Source organism: Mobula hypostoma, chromosome 19 (genome assembly GCF_963921235.1).
Source record: "Mobula hypostoma chromosome 19, sMobHyp1.1, whole genome shotgun sequence".
Taxonomy (NCBI): domain Eukaryota; kingdom Metazoa; phylum Chordata; class Chondrichthyes; order Myliobatiformes; family Myliobatidae; genus Mobula; species Mobula hypostoma.
In genome coordinates, this window is record NC_086115.1 from 17,949,714 (window position 1) to 17,965,001 (window position 15,288).

A 15,288-nucleotide genomic window follows, 5' to 3' on the forward strand; every position below is an offset into this window, starting at 1 on the left:
ATGTCTCTTTCCTCCTCTTCCAGGTGACAGAGGACCAAGCGGCTCTCCTGGATCCAAAGGTATACTTTCCACCTCCTCAGTTCCTGCAAAGCCTCAGCGGTGAGTGAGGGTGAATCTCCATAGGTTGTTGCTGGCTTCACCTCTCTTCCTCCTTGTTTCAGGTGACACAGGAGAACGAGGATCTCGCGGGATACAGGGTGAGTCTCTGGTCCTTTCTGAAGTACGGTCCATTTCATGGTGCAGCCAGCAGTAGCTTGGGTAGCTTTGAGGATGAAGATATGGGGGTGGGGGGGGGCGGTGCTCTCCTCGACACGCTCTGGCTTCTGTCTTTGGGAACATGCTAAACCCTGCAGAACTATCAGTAACTAATGGCCGCACTGGGAGTTAACAGCACCCAACTTTGTCTCATCATGTCCAGAACACAAGGAGGCTAATTCAGCCTGTGAGTCCATGCTATCCTGTAGTAGACATCCTATTCCTCTCTTTTGCTCTGTTCCCATGGCCCTTCCAAATTATTTGCAGCCCCCCCCCCGAAGTCATTGAGTTCCAGACCAGCGACAGCCTCTGTGCTAGTTTACCCTCTCTCCCCCATTCTCCCCCGTGGCCCTGCCCTTAGTGTTCTGGTTCTTGACTACTAGCCACTGGGAACAACTTGTCTCTCTCCCCAGTTCCAAACCCACCATGATCTCGTCTACTTGCATCAAATCTCCTGCTCTCTAGAATTTCTCCGTCTCCTCCCATCTAACCCTGGATCTGAGGCCCCCTCCCTTTCCTGGGACCCCGGCACAGCCCCTCAGCACCCTCCGCGTGAAGGGGAGGCAGTGTTCCATCCCTGGCCAACTGACACATTCCACCATATTTGTGGATCCCAGTGCTCACCAGGACCTTTCGCGACGTACGGCCCACCCCTTCTGTGCAAAACAGGACCAATCTAAGATGCTGGAAAACTCAGCAGGTCAGTCAGCATCTGTGGAGAAAGAACCTGTAGGGTTAACTCTGTCTCTTTCCTTACAGATGATGCCTGACTTGCTAAACATCTCTTTCTGTACTTCCTTTCCACGGCCTGACCCTGAAGGCATGGAACATAAACCCCAGAGACATAGTCCCTACAGAATGCCTACGGAAAGCTGAAAGGGGAGGAGAAGATTTCTCCACTGATGATGTGACATTGAGTACAAATCAGTATAGGCCTTTCGGCCCACAATGTTGTGCCGACCTTTTAACCTACTTCAAGATCAATCTAATCATTTCCTCCCACATAGCCCTCCAATTTTCCTATTGTCCATGTACTTAAGAGTCTCTTAACTCTCCCTAATGTATCTGCCTCTACCACCACCTCTGGCTGTACGTTCATGCACCCACCACTCTGAGTAAAAGAAACTACCTCTGACGTCCCCCTATATTTTCCTCCAGTCCCCTTAAAATGATGCTCTCTCATATTAGCCATTTCCACCCTGGGAAACAAATCTCTGCTGTGCACTCTCTCCCCCTATGTTGTACACACACCTCTATCACATCACTCTGAACAGGGCACCATCCTGGTTGACTTATTCCGCAAAATCCATTGGCTTCTGTCATTGGTGGCTTGGGAGCCAATACAACACTCTCTCTGCCAATCAGAATGTAAACAGGGCCCATGTTGCCTGATTGACAGAACTGAACCGTCCAATCAGCAGCCGGGCCGTGTTTCCGTGGCTGCTGGAGATGGACGGTATGGAGAGCTGTCACTGGCCCTCAACTTCCGTCCGTTTGGGGCAAGGATCTTTACCTGCTGGAGGGGGAGATGACCGAGCCCACCCCGGGGTCTGGACCCTGTTCTGAAGGAGGGCAGGGCTGACCAGAGTATTGCAACATGAACAAAGTCACTGGAGAGACACTGAAGCTAGTGGATATAGAAGTGTTGAATTGAACAAAAATGAGCCACAGGCGTCATATTGAGACCGTTTTAGAGGAAGAACCCTGTTTGACCCAATATTACATGACATTTTATATGCTACAGATCAAAGGACAATTCCATAGTTACAATGTATCTACAATGCTTCCTTTGAATCACATATAACCTCATTCTTCACACCCACACTCCAGACACCCAAAAGGAATGTTAATCAGCATTGTCTGGTTTTTCAATTATCTGGCATCCACGTGAAACTATTGTCCATGTTCAGTTCTAAAGATTGGTTGCTGAAACGAATATTTTGCTCTGTAACCCGACTCCAAAATACGCCCAACACAGGGCTGCTCCACACTAACTGTCCTTCTGTTACAGGTGAAAGTGGTCCTCGGGGACCGCCTGGGGCCACAGGAGAGCCTGGCCAGAAGGGTGAGTTACTTTGTCGACCTGCCACCCACACCCTCACATCACCTCCCGGGGATCCCAGACCTCGGTGGTCTCGGAGGGAGGGGAGGTGTCAAACCCCTCCCTGGGAGTGCTCTGACATTGGTGATCATTAGAGGGAGGGAGAGCAAATGATGACCCTCCCCCCTCATTATTCGTGGTTCAGGAGCCGGGCTGCCTGAACCCCTAGAATGGGCTGAGAGACCCGAATGTCTGCGTACAGGGGGATCAATGCCAGTTGGGTAGGGGAGCGGGTGGAATGAGTGGTGGGGAGGGGTGGAATGAGTGGGGGGAGAGGGGTGTGAGTGGGGAGGGGTGGAATGAGTGGGGGGGAGAGGGGTGTGAGTGGGGAGGGGTGGAATGAGTAGGGGTGGGTAGGGAGGGGTGGAATGAGTGGGGGGGAGAGGGGTGTGAGTGGGGAGGGGTGGAATGAGTAGGGGTGGGTGGGGAGGGGTGGAATGAGTGGGGGGGAGAGGGGTGTGAGTGGGGAGGGGTGGAATGAGTAGGGGTGGGTAGGGAGGGGTGGAATGAGTGGGGGGGAGAGGGGTGTGAGTGGGGAGGGGTGGAATGAGTGAGGGGGAGAGGGGTGTGAGTGGGGAGGGGTGGAATGAGTGGGGGGGAGAGGGATGTGAGTGGGGAGGGGTGGAATGAGTGAGGGGGAGAGGGGTGTGAGTGGGGAAGGGTGGAATGAGTGGGAGGAGTTGGAGTGGGAGGTGGGCGCAGAGTAGGGGGGAAAGGGGGTGGGTGGGGGGGGTCAGTGTGAGGTTCACCTTTGGCTGTACTCAGCTCAAATTCTCTCCTCCCTCACTCAGGTACAACTGGTGCAGATGGAATCCGTGGTCCCCGAGGTACGAGGGCTCAGGACTGAGGGCAACGGAGGGTGTGAGGCTGGTGTGAGGGTGAAGGAGGGTGTGGGGGTGGTGTGAGGGTGAGGGAGGGGGTGAGGGAGGGTGTGAGGGTGAGAGGGGTGGTGTGAGGGTGAGGGAGGGTGTGAGGCTGGTGTGAGGGTGAAGGAGGCTGTGGGGGGTGGTGTGAGGGTGAAGGAGGGGGTGAGGGAGGGTGTGAGGGGTGGTGTGAGGGGTGGTGTGAGGGTGTGAGGATGGTGTGAGGGTGAAGGAGGGTGTGGGAGTAGTGGGAGGGTGTGAGGGGTGGTGTGAGGGTGTGAGGGGTGGAGTGAGGGTGAGGGGTGGTGTGAGGGTGAGGAAGGGTGTGGGGGTGGTGTGAGGGTGAGGGAGGGTGTGAGGGGTGGTGTGAGGGTGAAGGAGGGTGTGGGGGATTGTGAGAACAAGAGGGATGTGGGGGTACAGATAGTCAGAGGGGGCAGATCCAAGGGGGTCGGGGAGAATGGGGAGAAGTGGGGAGAGTGGTAAGAGAATGGAGGAACATTACTTGATGATGGGAAACTAAATCTCACACAGCATGATAACAGGCCCTTCAGCCCACACAGACCATACTAACCCATCACCAAGCTCTTTGCCCAGAGTTGATCCATACCCAGATCTCCAGCCTCTCTACTGTGTGTCCCACCTCCACACATGCTCTTCGCAGTGTGTCCCAGGGGTTCCCACATTCTCCATAGTGTGTACCAGAGACACCCATCCTGTCGACACTGTGCCCACTTCCCCCACCCACTCCACAGGGTGTTCCACTTCCTCGTGCCCTCTCTACCATGTCTCCCACCTCCCCACCTCCCCACCTCCCCACATCGTGTCCCCTCTCCCTCACCCTCCCCACATCGTGTCTCCTCTCCATCTCCCCACATTGTCCCCCTCTCCCCCATCTCCCCACACTGTCCCCCTCCCCCATCTCCCCACACTGTCCCCCCATCTCCCCACATTGTCCCCTATCCCTCCACCTCCCCACACTGTGTCCCCTCTCCCCATCTCTCCACATTGTGTCCCCTCTCCCCCACCTCCCCACATTGTGTCCCCTCTCCCCCACCTCCCCACATTGTGTCCCCTCTCCGTCCATCCTCCCCACATTGTGTCCCCTTTCCCCCACCCTCCCCACATTGTCTCCCAGGGGCCCACCACCCACATGAAGGGTGAGGTTAGAAGTGTGGAAGGAGATCGCCTGGGAATATCGGTTTGCACAAGGGGGCTCGATTCTGAGAACGCAAACCCAGGGCCAGGGTCTCCGACTGAGGTAAGGCAGTGGTGCGGGGAGTGAAACTTGGGAATTTTCTCCCGGGGAGACACACGTGGATTATTTTCAAGGGCAGACATGGAGAGATTTGGTCCGTGGGGAGCAGAGGTATCTGGGGAACAGGAACCCAGACCATTTCGGTGAAGGGCCCTCCTGCTCCTGACTGCGGGCCAGGGGAAGGTCACTCCATAATGACCACTTCCCATTGACTGCTGCTCTCATCCTCAGGTGAACAAGGACCCCGAGGGTTACCGGGAATGCCAGGAGACCCCGGATCACCTGGTGAGTAAGAACTGTGCTGGGGGGAGTGGGGTGGAGGAGACCCCATGTGGGAGGGAGGAATGAGCCATCCGGGGCACAGGCCCTTTGGCCCACTGAGATGGTGCAGACCATCAGCCACCCATGTATACTGCTGCCATTCCACTCTCTGTACATCCCCCCACCCACAATCTTCCCCGCACCCACACACTAGGGGCAATTCACAGCAGCCAACTAACCCACCTCTGGAATGTGGAGGAAACTGGAGCTCGAGGGGGAGACCCATGCAGTCATGGGGAGAACGTATGAACTCCATGCAGACAACCCTGGAGGTCAGGATTAGACCCATATCTCTGGGGCCATGAGGTCGTGGTCCTAGGGGCTACAGGCCATTAGTGCTCAGCCAGATCCCACAATAGTGATGCGATAATCAGTGGTTAATCAGCGATCGGGGCCATCGTCATCGTCAATGACTTTTCTGTTCTGAGATGAGGTCTGGGGTCCGTGGAAACGGCAGCAGTGAACTGCGACACCCTGACGGTCCGGGCCTGTGGTGATCCCCGTCCTCAGTGTCACTCGCCCCTTCCCTCCACACCTCAGTCAATGTCACTCACCCAAACCCCAGCCTACTTCCCTCCCTCAGCATCACTCCTCCCTCCTTCCCCCTTCCCCCTCCTGTCTCTCCCCCCACAACCCTCCTCTTTCCCTTAGTGTCAGTCTACCCTCCCCCCCTCTCCTTACCTCCCTCAGGTGTGGCCCTAGAGTGACAGTCTGTTTGTGAGGATGGTTCCAGGGGTGGAGTATGTTAGGGTGGGGAGTAGTCTGCTGGTATCAGGTGTGTGGGGGTGGAGGGGATTGATGGAGTGGGGGAGAAGCTGCTGGGACTGGGCTTGAAGCGTTTGGTCGCGGGATTTCACGGTCTCACCGATCTGTTGTTCGCAGGCGAGCCCGGAACTCCAGGGAAGGTCATCAGTTCTGGAGGTGAGAGAGCTGGGTTCTGGGTGTGTGGGGAGGTCGTTCAGCCCATCAAGAGCCTGTTGTACGTCGACAGTACAAGGCCGTCCAACCCCACTGAGACGCAAGATCCTGCAGATGCTGGAAATCCTGAGCAACGCACACAGAAAATGCTGCAGGAGCTCATCAAGTCAGGCAGCATCGAATAAAAGGAACAGACAATCGACATTTGGGGCTGAGAGCCTTCGTCAGGACCCGGTGAAGAGTCTCAGCCCGAAAAATTGACTTTTTATTCATTTCCATGGATGCTGCCTGACCTTCTGAATTCCTCCAGCATTGTGTGTGTGTTGCTCAGCCTCGACTGAGAGCCCGATTTTACAGGAAAATGTCGAGGTCATTCAGCCTATTAAGAGCCTGTTCTACAGGAAAACGTCAAGGCCATTCGGCCCATCGAGAGCCTGTTGTACATAGACAGGACAAATCATACAGCCATTCCCTGCTGCATGGTGATCTGTCTGTACCCTCTCTGCCCAGCTCTCTGGGCACACCAACCCCAACAATGGGGCTCCTGTGTTCCTTCGCCCCATTTATCCCCATCCATACACTCACCCCCTGCTGCACCCACACCCTCACACCCCCGCCCACCATCCCAAGAGATTAACTGGTCCTGGTCCATGGCAGCGGCTGGAATTTCAGACAAAGCCCTGCAGCATTCCGGTCTGGATCGGGAAGGGTGTGACTTGGACTTACTCGCTTCAGCTCATCACCCCAAATGGGGCACAGGCCACCCACAGCAGCTTGCCAGGGTCCTCTGTTCCGGGCCAGTCTTTCAAACTTTCCCCAAGTGTAGCCGTTCTCCGGAAGACCATTCCTCTCCCGGGGACGAGGTCCCTGGAGCCTCTGCTGCCATTTCCGCAGCTCTGTATTTTTACGGGATGGGGTTGCTGACCTCCTTTCGCAGCCGGGCTCGGGACCATGCCTGGCTGAGCTTGGATGACACGGAAGGGGTGTGGTAGTGGGGGGTGTCGGGAGGGCAGTTCGAATGGGGGTGGCTGGATGAGGGCAAGGGGCAGGGAGAGAGTGTGGGGAGTGTGGAGTCACCCAGAGAATGTTGAGGCTGCAACCCTCCCATGGAATCTGTCCCTACCGAGTGTCCGAGGCCCAATGACAGCTGATTTTCCCTCTGGACAGTGTGGGCTTGGTGTCTGTGGTCTTTCCATCTGGAGCTGGGTTTCACAGAACACAGAACATGAGGATCTGCCAGCCTTTTAACCCTCTCCAATATCAACCTAACCCTTCCCTCTACATAACCCTCCATTTCTGTTCATCCATGTGCCTCTTAAACGTCCCTAACGTTTCTGCCTCTACATCAGCCTTGACAGGGTGTCCCACACACCCACCTCCCCTGTGTAAAAAAAAAACTACCTCTGACATCCTCCCCTCTACTTTCCTTCAAGCACCTTAAATTTATGCTCCCTCATAGCAGCCATTGCTGCCTGAGAAAATTTCTCTGGCTATCCACTCGATTAATGCCTCTTGTCATCTTGTATGTTTGGGGGTCTGGTGTCCAGTGTCGGCTGTTTGTTTATCAGTGTGTGCTGATGTCGCCTCTCTCTCCCTGGTTCAGCGAATTCGTTTATATCAGGACCCCCTGGACCGCCTGGACCTCCCGGACCCCCAGGCCGAGCAGGTGAGTATCCAACATGTTTGTGGGGGGGCTAGTTCTTGCCTTCCCCAAGGGGTCCAGAGAAGGAGGGCTTTCTCTGTACTCTGTACAGTGCGGTCTGAATGACTGGCAAGACCACTTTATGCCTGCTGGTCCTGGAGTTCTGGCGTAGTGGGAGTTTACTCAGAGCTTAGCCCCGGTCTCTCAAACTCTGCAAAGTGCACTTCATTCTCAAACTAAAGCACAGCATCCGTGTCCAGCTCATACTCCTGTCCCTGCAGACCTACTGGTCCCAGAAGGCCTCCAAAAAGCGGGTGGACACCATGTGCTCTGTCTGTATACTGTTCGGCAGGCCAATGGGGAGGTCCTCCTGACCGATACAACACCGGGTGCCCGGTGGGGAGGGGGGGGGGTGTTGAATGTGTGAGGTTACAACCTCTCCCACTCCACATACGCAGAACTCGGACCCCACCAGGATATTCTTGCGGCAGCCATAAATGGTGTGAGGGGTCTTTCGACTGTGTCGGATCCTGACAAACCTTTGTCTCACTCACCTGGAACTGGGTTTGACCCTCTGCTGTCACTTCCAAATACTAACATCTTGCTCCACCCCCTTTCTCTCACTGTCCTCCCTCCCCTCTCTCTCTCCCCCCCCACTCTTTCTGTTTTTCTCTTTCTCCTTCTATCTCTATCTCCACCTTGCTCCATCTCTCCTTTTCATCCCTCTCTCACCTCCTCACCACCTGCTTTCTCTTGCTCTCTGATCTCTTTCTTTTCATTCCTACCCCTCTCCCCACTTCCATCTCTCCCTCCCCCTACCACTCTCCCCTACGCTTCCCTCCTCTCTCCCACCCTACCCCTCCCCCTCCTCCCTACCCTACCCCGCCTTCTATTGGATAATTCCGTGTCAACAGGGCCCAGACTGATACCCTCCTGCCCATCTTCCCCCCACAGGTGAGAGTATTATTGGACCCCCGGGTGCAGAGGGACCTGCAGGCCCTAAAGGTAAGTGACTGGTTAAATGCTGGACTCCACCCACACCCTTGCTCGTGACCCAGTGCATCTTCCCCTCCCTCTCAGCCAATGACCCCTATCTCCCTGTAGTTCCCCTACCAAGCTCCATATCCATTACAAACACCAATTTCACCCCCCCCCAAATCATCTCCCTGGCACTACACTCCAATCCCCACCATCCCTCCCTCGGTATTACCCCTCCCACAGTGGGTGCCCCTCCTCAGTACTGCCCCTCCCACAGTATGTCCCTCCCACAGTGGGTCCCCCCCCCAAGTATTGCCCCTCCCACAGTGTGAATCCATGCCCGCGACTAGAGTGGTTCTGTCTCAGGTGGGTCGTCCCGGGGATGAGTTGGGGGCCACCCTCGATATGGGTGGTGGTCCCATGATGGCGTTGTGGTTTGGGAGGGAGTAAGAGTGTGTCATCCTTTCTGATTATGTGGTCTGTTGCAGGAACCTCAGTGGCCGGACCTCCTGGACGCCCTGGACCCGCCGGACCCCCGGGACCCCCTGGACCACGAGGACACCAAGGTACACACCCACCACATTCAGGATTTCCGCCCGCCCTTGAGACGTTCCCTCAAACTCCCAGCTCTGTCCCCAACACCTCCCTCTCCCCGCTGACACTCTGCACCGGGTCGGAACATGGTTGAGCTGTGGCTCGCCTTATCTCGCTGGGCTGACTGTCGGACCACCGCGTGGGAGTAAATGTCCCCATTTCCGGAGTTTAATTTCGGAAGTACACTCCAGCATTGTGGAAGTAACAGAAGCCAGGGCTCCAGAGCCGGGGTCAGCGTACCCTGACCTCTGACCTGGCCTGTGGGCACTACACTGACCTCAGCAGTGGACACTGGACCGACCACAGCACTGGACTGTGGACGATGGGCTAACCCCACAACTGGTCACTGGGCAGGGGACACTGGATACTGTATGTGGGGCAGGGTCAAATGGCCGGCAATGTATCACAGCATTAATATAAATGTTCCAACTAATTCCTTTGCAGGACTCCAGGGATATAAAGGTAAGAGCAGTGGTGGGAAACAATGGGCAGGGTCGGGGGGCGATCCTGGGGATGGGATCAGGGGGCATTCCCAGGGTCGGGGTGAAGAGTCGTTCCCTGGGCTCTAGTGATGAGGTTTTCCTTCCTCTGGAATGGGCTGGAGTATTGATTATCTGAGGGTTGGGGGAGGGGATTGATCCTGGGTGGGGGGGTCACTAACCCAGACACTGATTCCGCTCTGTTCTGGCAGGTGAGCGTGGTCAGCCAGGAGATCCGGGCGCCCCTGCACAGGGTAAGTGTCTCCCCTCCTCCTGCTCCATATGCGGGGCTCTCTGCAATATATCCTCTCCCCTCCCCTTTCCACTATCCACTCCTTCCTCCCCCTCCTCCTCCTTCTGCGATTCCCCATCCCCCTCCCACTTCCCCTCTTCCTCCTCCTCCTCCCTCCTCCACCTCTTCCTTCCACAGTTTGAAGAAGAATTTCTTTCCCGAACCCGGCCCTCTGACCCGGTGGTACGCTGCTCCAAGATGGTCAGGAGGCACCCCCGGTGGGGAGAGCTCATGGTGGGACCTTGACCCTTGATCCCGGGTAAGAAGTCAGGTGTCCCAGTTGGGAGAGTGATGGGCACAGAGGGAATGCGGAGCTCAGCACTGAATTTGGACAGTGATCCCCTCTGATAGTGCCTCCACCCTCAATCACTGATCCCTCGGTCAGTGAATCCCTCTTGGCCAATGACACCCCCATCTCAGACAGTGACTCCGCTTTGGATAGTAATCCCCCTCAGACAGTGACTCCTTAGACAAACACCCCCTCACCTCGGACAGTCAGTCACCTCCACCCCCACCTCGGACAGTGACGCCCTTCCCGCTTCGGTCAGTGCCCCACCCCATCCTTCTCACTCCCTGCTCTTGTCCCTAGATGGAGAGAGGCTCACTCAAGGGCGTCCTGGACCTCCAGGACCACCTGGACCACGCGGATACAAGGGAGACAAAGGTCAGTGCCCTCCGGGACTGGGTCAGAGCAAAGGGGTAGGGTGGGGTCGAGGGTTGGAGGAGGGTGAGAATATGGAAGGGGAGATGGGAGGGTGAGGAAGCAGAGATAGTGAAAGAAGGTGAGGTGAGGGTGAGGAAAAGGGGGATGGGTGAGGGTGAAAGGGGAGGGGAGTGTGAGGGTGAACGAGAGGGGAGGGGAGAGTAAAGGAAGGATGAGGGTGAGGAGAGGAGGGTAAAGGAGGAGTGAGGGGGAGAGGAGGGTAGAGGAGTAGTGAAGGAGAGGAGGGGAGGTGGGAGGGGAGAATGACAGTGAGGGTGAGGGGAGGGGAGGGCGAGGAAAGAGAAGGGGAGGGTGAGGAAAGAGAAGGGGAGGGTGAGAATTGGAATGGGGGTATGGTGGAAGGCTGGAGAAGGAGACTCCTTCACATCCCTCCCACCCGTCCAGAGCCCCTGCTCACTTTCTGCATCTCCCTGTTATCAGGAGAACGAGGGGACGTCGGAATCCCAGGTGCTCCCGGAATTCCCGGGCGATCTGCAGTCGGTAAGAGTCCTGATTCTGCCTCCTTCCCTGAAACCTACCTCACCCTTCCCGCCCTCCTGCCCCTGCGGCGTGGGGACTGGGGCGATCAGTTGCTGGGTCTTCCACGGAGCAGCCAAGGGTCAGCGCCATCCCACAGTTCCACCGGCCCCAACGCTGATCCTGCACTGCAGCCAACATTAACTCTTACACCCCTTCGTTATAGTCCTGTTTACACCCCGTTGTTAACCCTTACACTTCGTCAGTAACCCTTACATCATTAACATTCACACCCCGTCACCGGTAAACCTTACACCCGTCATTTATCCTTACACCCCATCATTAAGCCCTACGCCATCGTTAACCCTTACACCCCGGTGTTAACATTCACACGTCGTTGATAACCTTTACATCTTATCGTTAACCCTTACACCACATCATTAACCCTTAAGGCTGATTTATACTTCTGCGGCAACTCGACGCCGTAACCTCCGCAAGTGGCCGACGCGCGTTGTGAGCATTTATACTTGTGCGTTGGTGTGTCTGCGTCGCTCTGCAATTCGGGCACATTGCGCATGCGCACGCGCACGCGCACACACCTGCCTGTGCAAGGCTTCATGGTCATGGTAGTCTTTCTTGGGGTAAACAAGTTTAAAGGGAGCGTCTTTTTTCGTAAAAGCGAAATGTGTCCTCCATAATTTTGGAGATCTGTAAAGCTTTATGGAAAGCATTGAAAGCATTGCAGCCAGAGTTCCTTCCCTGCCCTTCAGTCGCCCAATAGGAAGCTATTGCAGCGTATGAGGAAATACGATGCTACCAAGCGGACCAATCACAGTTGTTCGGTCTGCTTTGCCGCGACGCGTGGTTACATTTTGGGAGAGGTGCGCGTCAGGCTACGGCGTAGGGATCCGCGTAGGGTTCGTGGCTACGCCGTACCTCAGCGTCAAGTTGCCGCAGAAGTATAAATCAGCCTTTACGTTACTCTCTACAAGTAATGATTCACTTCACTAAATGACGGTAAGTAGAGGAATCCTTTGCAGCTAGTCACTACAGTGCATGCATCACCCCACGGCCGTCATATGGTGGAGTCCTTGCCTCTCTCACCCTCTCTGTCCAGACCTGCACCCTCTGAGGAGAAACCTCTCCCCACCTCTACTCTATCATTGATGAATGTTGTCTCACCCCCACCTCCCCACCTTGTGCTGTCGGACAACCGGGAATGAGAAGTATTTCCCCTGGCCTGCTGCGTGAATGACGTTCCTCCGTGTATCTGTGGGTGGGGTGGGTGGTGGTGGGACTTGCCGAAGGGAGGGATGGGGGTGCAGGAACTGACCAGGCTTGTGTCTCTGTCCCACAGTTACTGGCAATGGAGGAAGTACCCAGGGACCCCCAGGACCTCCTGGTCCCCCAGGTAAGTACCCCCCCTTCCCGAGGGAGATGGTAAGGGACAGACTGGGTCTGTGGTCACTGTGCAAGGGGGGTCAGTGAGGGTCCTCCTACACACCCCAGATAAGGTGTATGCAGATATTACCTGTACCAGTACACAGACCGTCTATAGCAGAGTTGTAGAGCCCATTCTCGGGGGCTCCAATAAACACCTCCCTCCGGTTCTAGCCCTTATGTTCCTCTACGGCAGCTCCTCTTACAGAATGGCCTTCAGTCCACAGGACCACCTTGATGGACAGGGCTAGAAGGAAAACATACCGCCTTTCAAACCTTTGCTGTTCGACAGCACCATAACTGATCCACAACTTTACTTCCTGCCCTATGATGTTCCCTTTAATTTGTAACGACCAGTGTGCGCAAAAATCTTGTGCTGTGCAATTTGTTTTGGCCAAGCGACAACATGCGCACACTGAATAGTGTCTTCAACAAAAACAGTATAAATAAGCCAATTCTAAAACCTGCAGGCAAACTCTACGTTGTCAATACCGTCCACATTAGAAACCAGAAAAGGAAATGTCATTGTGCACGATCGTGAAGTATCCTTAACATGACAATGAGGTGGAGGTTGACAACCTTTTGTGCGCAGTTGAGATTCCTCTGTGCGCTCGTAGCAAAAGTTGTGTGCATGTTACACCTTGGAGGGAACATTGCTGCCCATCTCATGATCCCAAACCCTGTGCAGATGCCTCAGCCTGTCGATGACTGTGTGGGACAGTGGGGCAAATTGGGAGTTTTGGATGCGTGCCTCTGTGCATTCAGCCCATTTTGGAGGGATCCATACAGTGCGATATGTTTGCCTGTCAGGCGATGGACTCTGCAGTCTGTGGGTTGATGTGCTCTGTCTTCCTGTTCCCCTCTGTCCTCACCTCCAGGTCCACCGGGAGTCTCTGGCAATGTCAGGCAGCTGGTGATGGAGACGCTGCAGTGTAAGTACCACACAGCAAGGATTGGCTTAGGGAAGAGGTCACAACTGGCCGTGTCACCTTGTCCACCGTTTCAGACACGTGCTAAGCGAGCGAGATCCGCTGCTTCTGTTTCCTGGCGTGTGGGGGGGGGTGTGGGGGGGTGGAGCTTGGGAGTGGAATTAGTCACTGTGTTCTGGAATGGGATTCCTGAAAAGCACATTCAGCACAGACGTCAGGCGTGGGATGTTTCCCCAGTGGCTGGACTCGAGAGAGCTTTCAGCAACCCAGAACGTGCATGACAGACCGAATGGCGTAACTAATGGGTCCTCTGGTACCCCGGTGTCTGTACACCGAGACCCACATCTCATTGGTCTGCAGAATGGCCAGTGGTGGTGGGGTTGCTGGGTGCAGGAAAGTTGAGCAGGTCCGGGTGGGTACGTTGCCGGGAGCTCTGTGTCTGGAGGAGGGATTTGTGTTTGGGTGGTGTTGTTAGCAGGCGGGCATGTTACCCCGTGATAGGGGCTCTGTGTCTGGGGTGGGATGTTGTTGGAGAGTGGATACATTATCTGGTGCGGCAGGAGCACAGTGAGGGGACGATGACTGGGAGCTCTGTGCCCGTGGTGGGGTGCTGTGTTGGGGAAGTTGTGTTCCTGAGATATTATGTTGGGTGTGTGTTTGTGTGTTGGGGGTTGTTGCTTGTGGGTGGGTACATTACCCTGAGTGACCGGACTGTCCGGGTGCTGGGGGAGGGTTGGGCAGTCGGGGGAGCAGGCTTCCCAGGAATTCTCACCGCTCTGATTCCCATTTCAGCCGAGGGTGTCCGGAACTCCTTGTCCGGCCCGCCTGGACCACCAGGGCCAAAGGGTGATCGTGGCACACTGGAGCGACACCAGTACCCGGAGATTGCCAGCCACCTCATCGGCTACATCCGGGGTAAGTAAACCACCCTGGCCCCCAACCCTGAACCTGGCCCTGACCCTGGGACTGAACCTAATCTCAGCTTTCATGGTCCCTAATTTTGGGCCTGATCCCCGAACGTGGTAGCCCATGCAGTCAGGTCTGGCAGTGCTGAGCTGGATGCCTGGTGCTGCTGGGGTCTGGGGTGCTAAGGTCAGGATCTGGAGTCAGTGTGGGGGATTAAGGTCTGGTTGTGGCCAGATGTCAGCGACCACAGTTCAGGGGTCAGGATCCTGGAGTTGGGGTGGAACTGACGGTCATCTTCAGGGGTTGCAGTAGGGTCAGGGTCAAGATCCGTGTGTCCTGTGGGTGCACGTTTGCAGGTATTTCTCTCTATTTCAGATTCAAGGCTCGGTGTGGGACAGCGAGGGCCTCCAGGACCCCCAGGACCCCCAGGGAAACTCTCCGGCGCTGACCTGATGATCTACCTGCAAAGTAAGTCTGAAGTGGCTGGAAATGTTTTCCATGGTCTGAGCCCCAGCAGCCAAACACAGAAAGGATCAATAGTCAGAACAGAGACAGGGTCAGACTGAACTTACCCTGACACCAAACACTGTCCAGAGCAAGGCTCACCCTGTGTCTGGCCCTGTCAGTGTGTGATGGGACAGTGTGGAGTGAGCTTCACCCTGTCAGTGTGTGATGGGACAGTGTGGAGGGAGCTTCACTCTGGTTGACCCTGGGGGTGTGTGATGGGACAGTGTGGAGGGAGCTTCACCCTGTCAGTGTGTGATGGGACAATGTGGAGGGAGTTTCACCCTGCGTCTGGTTCTGTCAGTGTGTGATGGGACAGTGTGGAGGGAGCTTCATTCTGGTTGACCCTGGGGGTGTGTGATGGGACGGTGTGGAGGGAGCTTCACTCTGGTTGACCCTGGGGGTGTGTGATGGGACGGTGTGGAAGGAGCTTCACTCTGGTTGACCCTGGGGGTGTGTGATGGGACAATGTGGAGGGAGCTTCACCCTGTGTCTAACCCTGTCAGTGTGTGATGGGACAGTGTGGAGGGAGCTTCACCCTGTCAGTGTGTGATGGGACAATGTGGAGGGAGTTTCACCCTGTGTCTGGCTCTGTCAGTGTGTGATGGGACAGTGTGGAGGGAGCTTC

The 15,288-nt window shown here is 55.7% G+C and overlaps 1 protein-coding gene across 2 annotated transcripts in view; it reads left to right on the forward strand.

Annotated features, from left to right (window-relative positions):
• col17a1a (collagen, type XVII, alpha 1a) overlaps window positions 1-15,288 on the forward strand; it is a 78,461-nt gene that overhangs the window by 39,406 nt on the left and 23,767 nt on the right. For both annotated transcript variants that reach the window (XM_063071438.1, XM_063071439.1), the window contains exons 28-44: window positions 24-59; window positions 162-197; window positions 2,267-2,320; window positions 3,148-3,183; window positions 4,709-4,762; window positions 5,681-5,719; window positions 7,320-7,382; window positions 8,313-8,363; window positions 8,825-8,902; window positions 9,375-9,392; window positions 9,622-9,663; window positions 10,291-10,365; window positions 10,846-10,905; window positions 12,239-12,292; window positions 13,200-13,253; window positions 14,043-14,165; window positions 14,532-14,624. In XM_063071438.1, coding sequence (XP_062927508.1) covers window positions 24-59; window positions 162-197; window positions 2,267-2,320; window positions 3,148-3,183; window positions 4,709-4,762; window positions 5,681-5,719; window positions 7,320-7,382; window positions 8,313-8,363; window positions 8,825-8,902; window positions 9,375-9,392; window positions 9,622-9,663; window positions 10,291-10,365; window positions 10,846-10,905; window positions 12,239-12,292; window positions 13,200-13,253; window positions 14,043-14,165; window positions 14,532-14,624 — 966 coding nt within the window. The remainder of the gene's footprint in view (window positions 1-23; window positions 60-161; window positions 198-2,266; window positions 2,321-3,147; window positions 3,184-4,708; window positions 4,763-5,680; window positions 5,720-7,319; window positions 7,383-8,312; window positions 8,364-8,824; window positions 8,903-9,374; window positions 9,393-9,621; window positions 9,664-10,290; window positions 10,366-10,845; window positions 10,906-12,238; window positions 12,293-13,199; window positions 13,254-14,042; window positions 14,166-14,531; window positions 14,625-15,288) is intronic.